The 13,242-nt window shown below is 38.4% G+C and overlaps 1 protein-coding gene across 5 annotated transcripts in view; it reads left to right on the top strand.

Annotated features, from left to right (window-relative positions):
- Positions 1-13,242, top strand: part of COL14A1 (collagen type XIV alpha 1 chain) — a 208,933-nt gene that overhangs the window by 31,976 nt on the left and 163,715 nt on the right. For all 5 annotated transcript variants that reach the window (XM_055127235.1, XM_055127233.1, XM_055127232.1 and 2 more), the window contains 3 exons: positions 1,421-1,540; positions 4,060-4,224; positions 7,509-7,670. In XM_055127235.1, the coding sequence (XP_054983210.1) occupies positions 1,421-1,540; positions 4,060-4,224; positions 7,509-7,670 (447 nt within the window). The remainder of the gene's footprint in view (positions 1-1,420; positions 1,541-4,059; positions 4,225-7,508; positions 7,671-13,242) is intronic.

The raw sequence follows: 13,242 nt of genomic DNA, 5'->3' as shown, positions 1-13,242 counted from the left end.
GAACCCAGCACTACAAGGTATGGCCCAACAAATCCCCCATTCCCCAAATAATTTATCAGATAGAGGTTCACTTTTTACTTAAAGGAAAGAGATGAATAGAGTGAAATGTTAAATTCAAATGTTGGATATTAAAAATAGTTTTCTAGAAACAAGTTATGTATTTCCCTATAAACAGTTACATAAAGAATTGAAGCTTAAGGTGCATAGCTTTTGCCTGCTTATAGCACATAGCTTACTGAAAGTACATATCACTATTTTCAACCTTATAGTTAAAAGAGGTCATTCTGCAAAAAACTGAGTTTTCATGGGATTTATGCATTTCTAAGGTTTCTCAGTATCAATCTTGTGGAGGCAGGAGTGATAGTACAATGGGTAGGGAACTACCCTTGACTATGGTCAACCCACGTTTAATTCCTGGCACTACATATGTGGTACCCCGAGCCTTTCCAGGAGTGATGCTTGAGAATAGAGCCAAGAATAAGTCCTGAGCCCCTCTGGGGGTGGCCCTAAAAAGCAAAAGCCTAAACCCCTATTTTTGGGTGTGTGTTTATTTGGTTGACAGTGACAGGAAATAAGATCTGGTTGGGAATCAGTATGATTGACTAAGGAATGTAAATGACTAACAACGAGGTCACCCATGAAAAATAGTGATTATGGAGAGAAGCTCCCCAAATGCTTCTGATCTCAAATTGAAATGTCACCTGTGCCCATCTTCTATCACTGACTTACATGGTGGCATGAACTGCATGGCACAGAGTATCTCAATTCTGGGTGAGAAGTCCTGGCAAGTTTGGCAGGATATTCTGCTAAAAATCAAGGCATCCAACAGTCTGAGTTCTTATCTGGAGGTTCTGGGAAACAGTTGGTTGCCATGCAATGCAGGAGGATTTCTGCCAAAATTATTTTAGCCAAAATTTCTTTAAAATCTGCTAATCTCTGAGTCAGTGTTCATTAGTGTAACCTTTAAATAGTCAGTAAGGAAAATTACTCGTTTAAGAATGAAAATAAAACCTAGACCTATTATCTACAATCACAAACTTAAAAAAATCAGACACCTAATTGGATACTCACTTGGGCGGAGGGGGGGGGGGCGTGTTGGAGAGGAGATAATCCCAAGCCATGCTCAGGAGTTCCCAGGGACCCTGGTGGGTGATGTTTGACTAACCAGGCCAGTGGCACAGTGGGAGAACCTCAGGATGGGATGATCTCATCCTGTTGTCTCAGGGTCACCCAAACCACCGCAGCCATCCTCTGGGCCCAAGGGCCACAGCTAGCAGTGCTCAGGGAGTCATATGCATCAGAGAAAGCAAGTATATATTGTACCAATCAGGCACTTTATCACTTTTATTTCTAGAATCATTCTCTAGATCTTTGTGCTATCTCTCATTTCAGTATGGGACTTTTCTTCATTCTTTTCTAGGTCTGGCGCAGTACAGCGGTGACCCCAGAATTGAATGGCATTTAAATGCCTTTACCACAAAAGATGAGGTGATTGAGGCTGTCCGAAATTTACCATATAAGGGAGGAAATACGCTTACAGGTAAGGTTTTTATTTTCACTTCATGTTTTTAGCATGATATCTCACTGACTTCATTTGGCTATTTGGTAATATTTAATATGCTATATTGACTAAACTGGTAGACGAAGTGTTTTGATGGTTCTTTCCTCAAACTTGTGAAAACACTGAAAAAGAAATCCCCATTCGCTGTTGGTGGTGATGTCTCAAAAAAAAAAAAAAAAGAAAGGAACTTCCCTATGATTCAAGTTCCTCTCCTTGGCATTTATCTTGAGAACACAAAAACATTAATTAAAAAGATATTTGCAAAGTTTTGCTCATTGAAGTGCTATTTACATCAACCAAGATCTAGAAACCATTTAAGTGCCCAACAACAGATGAATAAATAAAGAAATTGTGGTCTGTTTACACAAGAGAATACTATGCAGCTATAATAAATGATGAAATTTTTCAGCTGGCTGCTATTTGAACAGAATGAGAGAGTATCATGCTGAGTGAGGGAGGTCCAATGGAAAATGATGAATGTTAAGTGATCTCACTTTTAAGTGGAATGTAAAGAAACATAATAAGGGAGTAAATAGTGACTAATTATAGCAGTTCCTGAGATTCTGCCTATGAAATTGAATCTCTGGGGTGGGGGTCGGGGGAGGTGGGGATTGAGAAGAGACCTGGGACCCATGCTGCAAGTATATTGGCACTTTCGGTTGTTTTGTTTTGTGACTGCACCTAGTGGTGCTCAGGGGTTACTCCTGGCTCTGCACTCAGGAATCACTCCTGGCAAACTCAGGCAAGGCAAGCGCCTTACTTCCTGTACTATATCTCCAGACCCCCATCTTGGCACTGTGGTGGTGAGTGTGGTCCAATGGCATAATATGACTGTCACTGTCACTGTCACTGTCATCCCCTTGCTCATCGATTTGTTCAAGCGGCACCAGTAACATCTGTCATTGAGAGACTTATTGTTACTGTTTTGGGCATATCCAATACACACGGGTAGCTTGCCAGGCTCTGCCGAGAGGGCTCGATACTCTTAGTAGCTTGCTGGGCTCTCTGAGAGGGGTGGAGGAATCGAATTCAGGTTGGCCGCATGAAAGGTGAACGCCCAACCGCTGTGCTGTCGCTCCAGCCATAATATGACTAATATATTAATATTAACACTATCGTAAATCACAGTTCATCAACAAGAAAAAGACTTACACACGGACCTCTCAGTCTCTGACTCTCTGTCTCTCTGCTTTTCTGTCTCTGCCTCTCTGTCTCTCTGCTTTTCTCTCTCTCTCTCTCTCTCTCTCTCTCTCTCTGTCTCTGTCTCTGTCTCTGTCTCTCTCTCCTATATAATGTAATGTCCTTCTCTGGAGGAGCATTGTATGGGACTTGAAGACAAGATAGTGATTCCTGAGATTGACAGCTCTCCATGACCGTGTTAACCTTTGAACTTTATTTCCCTTCCTCTCCTCTCACCTCTTTCCTATTCCAGCCACTTTGCTATTTAAGTGAGAACAAATTCTGGATTTTATTTCCAAGGAATGTATTTCTTTCAACCGCATTCTGAAATCACTTAGGATCATGAAAATATTAGAGAATCTTTAGCTCACTTACCTTTAGACAAATAAGAAATGTAAGAATATTTAGATTATAGTTACACAGGGCCTAGGCACAAGGCATCATTAAAAAATTGAATCCTAGCACATACTCACTGTTTCCTTCCACAGGCATGATCTATACATGCTCCGATGAAGCAATATAAATCCTTTGATTGATGAAAAGTAAAATACTGAAGTCACAAACATTACTGTGCCATTTGAGTCATAATATAATGACTGTTTAGCTAATAAAAAATTAAATTCAAATACTAAAATAATATTGCAAAATTTCGTTTTTTTTTCTGAATGAAAGAGGATATTTCCAAAGTACCTGAGAGTGGGGCTAGAGCGATAGTACAGCAGGTAGGGTGTTTGCGTTGCACGTGCCCAACCTAAGTTCGATTCCCAGCATCCTATATGGTCCTCTGAGCACTGCCAGGAGTAATTCCTGAGTGCAAAGCCAGGAATAACCACTGTGCATTTCCAGGTGTGACCCAAAAAGCAAAACAACAACAACAACAAAAATACCAAGTATTTGAGAGTCAGTTGCCATATGGGATCTGCCCCACTATCTCTAAAGAAGAGAATTTTTGCTTTGGAGCATTAACAAAATTGAAAGCACAGTGATAGTATTGGCATTATTATTTCTGTGAGAGTATTCTAACTTGATCCTGAATTATAGAGGTTAGACTTCCTTTGAAGACATGGTTTATTGTTCTTTATAAATTGTGGTTGCTGAAATGCTATAGTATTCAGTTATTGCTCTTACTTCTGGTCAATTGGGGTTTCTCACAGGATCTATCAAGGATAAAACTCATTTTGAAAGCATAAGTTCACATTAATAAAAACCCTTTTAGCAAAATAAGTTACTCATCTTTACTTGTGGAGTTTGCAGAGTTGAAAGGATTTTTTACTAGCAATGGATTGTTTATATCAATTTTTCTTTCTTTTTCCTTCCAGGTCTTGCTTTGAACTACATTTTTGAAAATAGCTTTAAGCCAGAAGCAGGAGCAAGAACGGGAGTATCCAAAATTGGCATTTTAATCACAGATGGAAAGTCCCAAGATGATATTATTCCTCCATCTAGAAACCTCCGTGAGTCTGGTGTAGAACTATTTGCCATAGGTAAGTGTTATTCATGGTCCCATTTCAACAAAGGCAAAAACCACTTAAATCAATTTGCAATGAAAAGCACACTTTTTGGCAAGCCAGATTTTGTTCCTAATTCTAGTACACAGCCATGTAACCCATACTAAACTCTCAAACATTTGAAATGGAACACTGTTGTCTCAGTTGAAGGTAAAGTAGTGATTAAGTTTCAGAAAATTTAAGTGGAAGTGATGGCAACTATCATGTTTCCTATTGTATGAGATGCCATATAAAACATACCAATAGCTCGCACAGTTGAGGTAATTGTTTTAATTAGAAGTAGACACTTCTACTTGGTACAATAGGAAGAAATTAATTCATCATTTTTGCTGATAGAATATGGAGAAATAGTCTTATTAAGGATTTAAGATCTTATGCTACTTAATGAAAGCATAGTGAGTATTATTTCTTTGAAGCAAGTCCTTTGTAAGGTATAATTCTTGCTCAAAAGACTGTATGTGAGGCACACATTCAGAAACATTGCAAAATATTTAGATGATGCAACTTTTCTTTCAATGAAAATGTTTACATTTTCTTTGGCAGTGGGAAATTCTTCTGTTTAGTAGAGACTGACATTTTCTTGGCAGAAAGAAAAGCTGATTTCCAAGAAATACTGAAATACAACTGAAAATGCCACAGCAAAGTAACACTGAAATACAAATGAAAATGCCACAGCGGATTCCTAATAGTGCTTTGAAGACATTTAATATTCACTCTTATGAATGATCTGTTTCATTGTGTTTTACATATTTAATTGCTCTTTCTTTAGTATAGGATAATTAAAATGAATTCATCTTTTTGTATTTGTTTCAAATATGATATAATATTCTTTTGCAAATCTATGAGATATTTTTTCTGTTTCTGAGTAACCTCCATGCTGTATATGAATACCACTTAGGCAAAAGTAAGGCCAGCATACTACAAACAGATGCTTACCCTGCTAAATTGAAAAATCCAAAGAGGAAAGACCTAGAATCTATAATTTAGAAATATCCTCTAATGTTTAATCTACTGGTAAACCAAATTTTCTATCTTCTCAATATAGATTGTTCACATTTCTCTCACTTAGAAGCAGGTCCTAAAAATTTCTCTGTTTATATGTATTTTTATTTCATCAGAGTATGTTCCAGATTAGTCCTTTATTCAGATATTATTTCCTACTGATGCCCATCAGTGCCTATCTGGGAACAACAACAGGAGTCAGAAAATGGCTATAGTAGTTGTGTTCTTCCTTCCCTTTTTTTTTTTATTCCTTTAATGACTCTGGACTGTGCTTTCTAAAGAGCAAGGGTGGGGCTGGAGCGTTAGCACAGCGGGTAGGGCGTTTGCCTTGCATGCGGCCGACCCGGGTTCGATCCCCGGCATCCCATATGGTCCTCCAAGCACTGCCAAGAGTAATTCCTGAGTGTAAAGCCAGGAGTAACCCCTGAGCATCGCTGGGTTGTGACCCAAAAAGCAAAATAATAATAATAATAAAAAATAAAGAGCAAGGCTATCTTCTGCATCTTTCCATTCTCAGAACCAACCAAGTGCTTGATAGTGAGTGACCCATTATCAAAACATTACCACTAAAAATAATATTATTGCCACTAATAATAAGTATTTTAACACTAAGTAATATTTTCAGTGTTAAAAATACTTATAAAGAAAACTATGAAAAATAAGTGTAATTGTTGAAGTAGGAGAAATAAATTTTACTATGATAAAAATTATTCAAGACACTTTACATGAAGGCTTTCTGTTCCATTCACAGAAGAAATAGAAAGAGAATACAAGGGTGAATAAAGGCTGTATTTTATATTATATTCCAGTCTTGGTTTAACTGATTGTATCCTTACTATTTTGTGTGTGTATGTGTCTGTGTGTGGCGTTTATATCTTGGTGGTCCACTGAGAGCAAGCCCTACCAATTTGAAAGAACCAATAGTGCATCTCTCTCCCAAGTTTGCTTTCTATGAGTTTGTATTAGCAGTTTGGAATCAACTGAGGTGCAGGTATTTATATTGGAAGAACCAGCAAACATTGCAAGCACTACAACATTCAGTGTAGGAAGCTGACTGGTAAGCATATACCGCACATCCTTAGACATTATATGGAAAATAAACTAATACCACAAACCACATGGCAACTTTAGTTTGTTAATTCAAATTAAATTGTAAACATGCCAACATTGTAACTATACATCTTTTGAAGTTATCAATAAATAAATTACACCTCTCCCCCCAAAAAAAACCTCAAGAATATTCTCAGACCTATTCCTAGACTTTTTACTTAAATTTTGGTTTAAACAGTGTTTCATTCAAGGAGTATTTGAAATCTTCATGTAACATATTCCTTTCAAATCGTGGTGGCAGTTTCTTCTCTTTTCCACGCTGTTTTTAGAAGTGAAACTCTTTTGTCTGGGAAGATGATGGAGATGGATGGGAGAAAGGGAAAGAGTGGAAGTGAGGGAGAGAGATGCAGAGAGAAAGAGAGATAGGTATTTAGATATATATATATATATATATTTTGGAGGGGAGGGAATGGGCTTTTGGGACCGAACAGTGTTGCTCAGGGGCTATTCCTGGCTCTGTGCTCAGGAGTAACTCGTGGTTGTGTTGGAGTTGCGGGTGCATATGTGGTGCCAGGGATAGAACTGAGATTGGTTGCATGCAAGGCAACCTGTGCTAGCTCTTAAGCCCAGAATAATCTTATAAGGCCCGAAACTTGTTTGTTTCAATAACATGTCATGGAACACATTATTGACATTAAGCTTGTTGCTTCAGCATGGGTCCATGTTATTTTATTATTGTGGAATATCAGAGAGATATAATTATATTTTTTCCTACTCTTGTCTAACAAATAAAACCCTCGTAGAAGTCTTACAACTAACGGATGATTAATTTATATGTTTACTCTCTGGCCTTATTACTAGTGAATGGATATGTTTTAAACAAAACTTTAGGTGAACTTATTCTAATGTTGTTTGGGCTTGGTTCTCCTGACAATTACCTGGAAGCCAGTAGTATTTGTTATTTTATAACCTGCTAAAGTGGATAGCTGCAATGTGTAGTGCAGGGTCTGACCCTATTGAACAGATAAGCACTGAACAAACAGATGCAATCGTTTACAAGAGATTCTGAAAATGGCTTTGAAAAAAAAAAACAACGCCAAGGACTTGCCAAGGTTTCTTTAAGTGGCAGATGCTCAGGTCAGGCTCGTGGTTGTCTTTTCACCAAGTGCCCTGAATGTCGTACCAATGCCTGTTGTCCTCCACGCCAGGGGTTAAAAACGCAGATGAGAGCGAGCTGCAGGAGATCGCCTCTGAGCCAGACAGTACCCACGTGTACAACGTGGCTGAGTTCGACCTCATGCACACGGTGGTGGAGAGCCTGACCCGGACTGTGTGCTCCAGGGTGGAAGAACAGGACAAGGAAATCAAAGGTAAGGGAGTGGCTGAGAGTGGTTTGTGCCGGAGGGCGTCACTCCTACAAAAACCTCAGGGTGGTATGAACATTCTGCCTCTCCTGACTTTCTCAATAGAATCCTTTACTCTACAATGTGAACTCTATCACTGTAGCACTGTCATTCCCTGTTGTACATCGATCTGCTTTAGTGGGCACCAGTAACATCTCCATTGTGAGACTTGTTACTGTTTTTGGCATATCGAATGCACCATGGGTAACTTGCCAGGCTCTGCCATGGCTGGCTGTAGAGGATCATGAATCACGTTGATCGTCGAGTGGCTTGAGTGGTCTCAGTAACCTCTACATTCGTCCTATCCCTAAGATTTTAGAAGCCTCTAAAGGCTTCAGGGTCAGGGGAATGAGATTCAGCTTGTTACTGGCTTTGGCATATAGATACACCATGGGAAGCTTGCGAGGCTGCCCCATGTGGGCAGGAAGCTCTCAGTAGCTTGCGAGTTTCTCCCAGAGGGAAAAGTAGGTTATAAAAAGTGACTGCTTGCTTCTGGGAGCTTGCTTTGAAGTCTCTGGATGTTGGCCATTGATGGGAGTACACACACCTGACTTCCTCTGCCGGTACCTTCATACGTGAGGCTGTCCGAATGTGTGGAGAGGGGCCCTGAGCATGGCTGTGGCTAGGTTCCAGTGGTCTTCGGGCGCCGGGAGCTCTGCTCAGGGTAGGGAGGGAAGCTGGAGCTCATCCCCTCCGAGGGGCCCCGGGGAAGACAGCCAGGTGTGCGGGCAAGAGACTCTCTTTGTCTGCAGAGGATAACGTTTTTTTTTTTTGTTTTTTTTTTTTTGCTTTTTGGGTCACACCCAGCGATGCTCAGGGGTTACTCCTGGCTTTGCACTCAGGAATTACTCCTGGCAGTGCTTGGGGGACTATATGGGATGCGGGGGATCAAACCCGGGTTGGCTGCGTGCAAGGCAAACGCCCTACTCGCTGTGCTATTGCTCCGGCCCCCGGATAACGTATTTTTAAAAATAATTTATTTATATTTTAATTAGTGAGTCACAGTGAGGGTACAGTTACAGATTCACACATTTCCCTGCTTGTTTTTCTCTCATGAAATATTCAAGAGCCCATCCCTCCACCAGTGTCCATTCTGCAGAGGATAACGTATTTTAAACCACAGAACAAATCACAGCAATATGGTCGAGGAGCATACAGAACCTTTCCATCTTTACAAGGATTATTTCTAATGTTCCTTAGAGCCACATTTGCTTATCTTCCTCTCTCTAATCCCTCCAAGAAACATAGAAGTGTTTCATGTTCCCACCAGTCAAGTTCAAGTGATCTGTTTTTAGACATTGTCAACATTTGTGGTGGTGACTATTTTTTCATTTCAGTCATTTTGATAGGCTTGTAATGATCTTGCCTTGTAGCTTTGGAATTTCCCCGTGATGGTTAATCAACTTGAATGACTTTTCACATGCTTCTTTTGCATCTGTATCTCATTTTTGGTGAAATGTTTGCTCATGTCTTTGCCCATTTTCTAATTAGAATTTTGTGCTTTAACAGTTGAATTATGAGCATTTTCAATGTACATCAAGGTAATAATATGATTTTCTGTTGTTTGGGGGCTCACACCCAGTGGTGATGACAACTTTCTTCTGCTCCGCACTCAAGGATCACCTGACAAATCTTGGGGGGACCACATGTGGTGACTGGGATCACCCTGGGTCAGCCATGTGCAAGGCAAATTACTGTACCCAATTTACTATCTTTTTGTTCTATTAATGCTCTTTTTTGATCTGTGGTATGCTAACAATTTATCTCAGATTTCCTTGTTCTTTCATCCTTTTAATAAAGTCTTTGCAGAGAAAAATGGTTTAATTTTATTAAGGTATAATTTATCATTGATTTTACTTTATGGTTAGAAATTTTGTTCTCTACTTTAAAGAAACTCTTTGCCAATCCCAAAGATGTTTGACTTTGAATTATTTCATATTCTATTTAAAAAATTTTTTTAAAAAATTATCTTTGTTTGGGGGCCACACTTGCTAGTGCTCAGGGCTTACTCCTGGCTCTGCACTCAGATATCACTCCTGACAGGATTGGGGGACCTTATGGGATGCCGGGGATTGGACCTCAGTCGATTGTGTGCAAGGCAAGCACCCTACCCATTATATTATTGCCCCTAACAGTTCTATACTTTCCATTTAAACCCACAGTCTGGGCTAAATTTTGTAAAATAATTGAAGTTAAATACAAGCCCCATTTCTTTCTATTTTCCTTTTGCCTACTTATGCCAACATTACTTGCTGAATATGCTATCTCTTGAGCATCAAGTCGTGCTGAGTCAAGTATTTGTCAGCTAGATTTGTCTAAGTCTGTATGTTAGTTCTTTATTTTGCTTTATTGAGTCTTTGTGTCTTCCCTCTTCCAACATCATACAATCTTAAGATTGTATAGCCCTAGTTCTTCCACTAGATAATGCTTTCTCAAATTGTTCTGACCAAGTGCTTTCTTTGCCTTTTGATATAAATATTAGAATATTTACCTAGAATATTGGGATTTGGGTAGGACTTGCTTTAAGCAAATTCTCAATAAACAAATAACAATTCAGGAAGAATAGACATCTTGACTGTGTTGCTTCTTCTAATCCATGAATATGGTAAACCTTTGCATTTGTTTTGATAATCATTGATATATTACCTCAAAATTTTATAGTTTTCAAGATATAAGTTCTATACAGGTCTCGTATAGGATATTTCTGTTTATATCTAAATATTTAATTTTCTTCTGAGTAATTTTAGTTGTGTTTTTAAATTTTGTTGTCTACATGTTGTAAGCATATATAGCACTGTAGCACTGTCATCCCGTTATTCATTTGCTTGAGCGGGCACCAGTAACGTCTCCATTGTGAGACTTATTGTTACTGTTTTTGGCATGTTGAATATGCCATGGGTAGCTTGCCAGGCTCTGCTGTGCCCACGGGATACTATCAGATTCCTCCATCTGAGAGGGATGTAGGAATCAAACCTGGGTTGGTCACGTGCAAGGCAAACGTCCTACCCATTGTGCTATCACTCCAGTCCTAATTTTTTTTCTGTGTTTATCTTGTATTCTATGATCTTATTTGAACTTGTAAATTAGCGCTAGATAATTTTCTCTAATTTGGGGCAGGGGAGCTGTTTCTACATAGATAGTATAGCACTTGCAAATAGCCATCTTATTTGTTTCTTTTTGATGTTTAAGCATTTTATTTCCTTCTCTTCCCTTATTTCATAAACTATGTTTGGACATAGTTCCAGTAGTATTTTTAGCAAACATGATGAAATGAGCATCTATGGTTTATTTCTCAACCTTAAGGATTTACGCTTTTAATGAATCAGTCCATTCATATAGTTCTATATTCTTACTGTCTTTTCTGTCTGGTTTTTCTTATCAATACTGAGAGATGGATGTAAATGTTATCCATCTTTTACACTAAAGAATTCTTTTAGTTATTATTTTAACTCTTAGTTCATTATTATTTTTTAGTGAAGCAAAATAGTTTTTAAGAGAAATATATTTAGAAAAATGTGAGGGGAGAGAGATAAAAATACATATGTAAGAGAAAATGTGGACTTTTCCTTTTCCAGAGTGGAAAAAAGTCTTTTATTTTTATTATTATTTTTGGGGCCACATCCAGTGGTACTCAGGGCTTACTCCTGGCTTTGTGCTGAAGGATCACTCTTGGCAGTGTTCAGGGTACCATATTGGGTGTTGGGAATTGAACCCAAGTCAGCCACATCCAAGGCAAGAGTCTTACCTGTATAGTATCTGTATAGTCTCTCTGCCCCTAATTTTATTAGTTACTGTTCTCTATAGTATTAACTCTTTTGTCTGCACATGTAAGATGATTTTATTTTTCAGGTATATTTACCAGTTATCATTATGTAATAATGTTCCTCTCCATCGCTGTTAATTTTTTTTTTTTTTTGCTTTTTGGGTCATACCTGGCGATGCACAGGGGTTACTCCTGGCTCTGCACTCAGAAATTACTCCTAGCAGTGCTCAGGGGACCATATGGGATGCTGGGGATCGAACTCGGGTTGGCCGAGTGCAAGGCAAACACCCAACCTGCTGTGCTATCGCTCCAGCCCCCCGTCTCTGTTAATTTTAAGTCTCATTTGATATTAATATAGCCACTCCAACTCATTTTAATTAATGTTTACATGATTTTTATTTACTTTCAACCAACTTGCATAGTTTTTAAGTGGAAATTTATTTTATGTATATATATATATATATATATATATTTCTAAAACAGTCTTCTTTTTAATTGCTATGCTCAGAACAAGTCAGGGATATATTTCAGCAGTAGAGTGCTCTGGGTTTGATTTCCAGCCTGGCCTCAAATCAAAACCAAACCAAAACAAAAAAAAATAAAAATAAAACAAAAAACAAATAATTGGCCCTTTTAGGCCATTTGCATTTAATATAGTTGTTTATATATTTGAACATAAGCATTTAATTTTGTTTCATGTTTCTTTTCTCTGGTTTTTATTTTTCCGTTTTCTTTATCTTTTCTTCCTGTGGTTTATTAAACCTATTTTAGGATTCCTTTTTGATTCATTCTTTGTATTTTTGACCATCAATACAAATTGCTTTCTTCAGTGGCTGTTCTAGTTGTTATATTATTCTTATATAACACCCCTGTATCCTAGTGTTGAAGTTCCATCACTTGATTAAACTGTGGAAGCCTTACTTCCCTGTTTTCTATGATGAAGTGGAGAAAATTTGCAGCCAAGTCAGGTGGAAATCTTGGCTTCCCCTTTGGCCTTCACTGGTGGGAGTGAGGGTAGGCCCATGGGTGATTTTGGTAATATTTGTCTAGCATAGAGCAGGTTTTGCCTAAAATTTATGTCTTGGTAGGCTCACTCTTTCTTGATCCTTTTGCCAGAGTGTGGGCTTTGTTTTTGATTGTTTGTTTCTATTTTTTGTATCTAGATTTTTGGACTCTTCAGTTCTCTGTGATATATATGTAAGCAAACCCAAACAAAATCCTCAGAGAACTAATCAGCATAGCATTCCTTGGGTCTTTTCCATGACTTTCTTCTCTTTAAGTATCTTCTTGTCCTTGTTTTATATAGAATTCTCAGAGTTTTTCATTGTATTCAACTACAAGAACGGGGAAAAGAATGCCTACTCGATTTTCCTGACAGCACTGTCACCATGGATTTTTAGCTCTGTACCTCATAATCTCATTGGTCTGCAAGTTACAACTGGTTTATGCAGATGCAATCTGAGAAGAAAATTGATTTAAAAATCTGGTTTCACTTCCTGCCTTCATTGTATACTGGGTGTGGAATGATTTTGCTCAGTTGCAAATCCTTCTGTCTTCCATCGTTCTTCTTCCCTTGAGTCACATTTCTTGAGACCAGGTTGTACAGTCAAGCAGTGGTTTTCTGAAAGAAATCTCTCTTACTTAATAATGAAACTTTGGAGCTCAACTTTAACCATAAAAACCTCTCCAGGTGGTTTCTGATAAGGCATGCCTTGCAGTGACTAGCATACTTGGTGTTCAATAATTATGTTATTACTGTTGCTAAAGATTTATTGG

Source organism: Sorex araneus, chromosome 2 (genome assembly GCF_027595985.1).
Source record: "Sorex araneus isolate mSorAra2 chromosome 2, mSorAra2.pri, whole genome shotgun sequence".
Taxonomy (NCBI): Eukaryota; Metazoa; Chordata; class Mammalia; order Eulipotyphla; family Soricidae; genus Sorex; species Sorex araneus.
The sequence above is the reverse complement of the archived record's forward strand: the minus strand, read 5'-3'. Positions and strand labels throughout refer to the sequence as shown.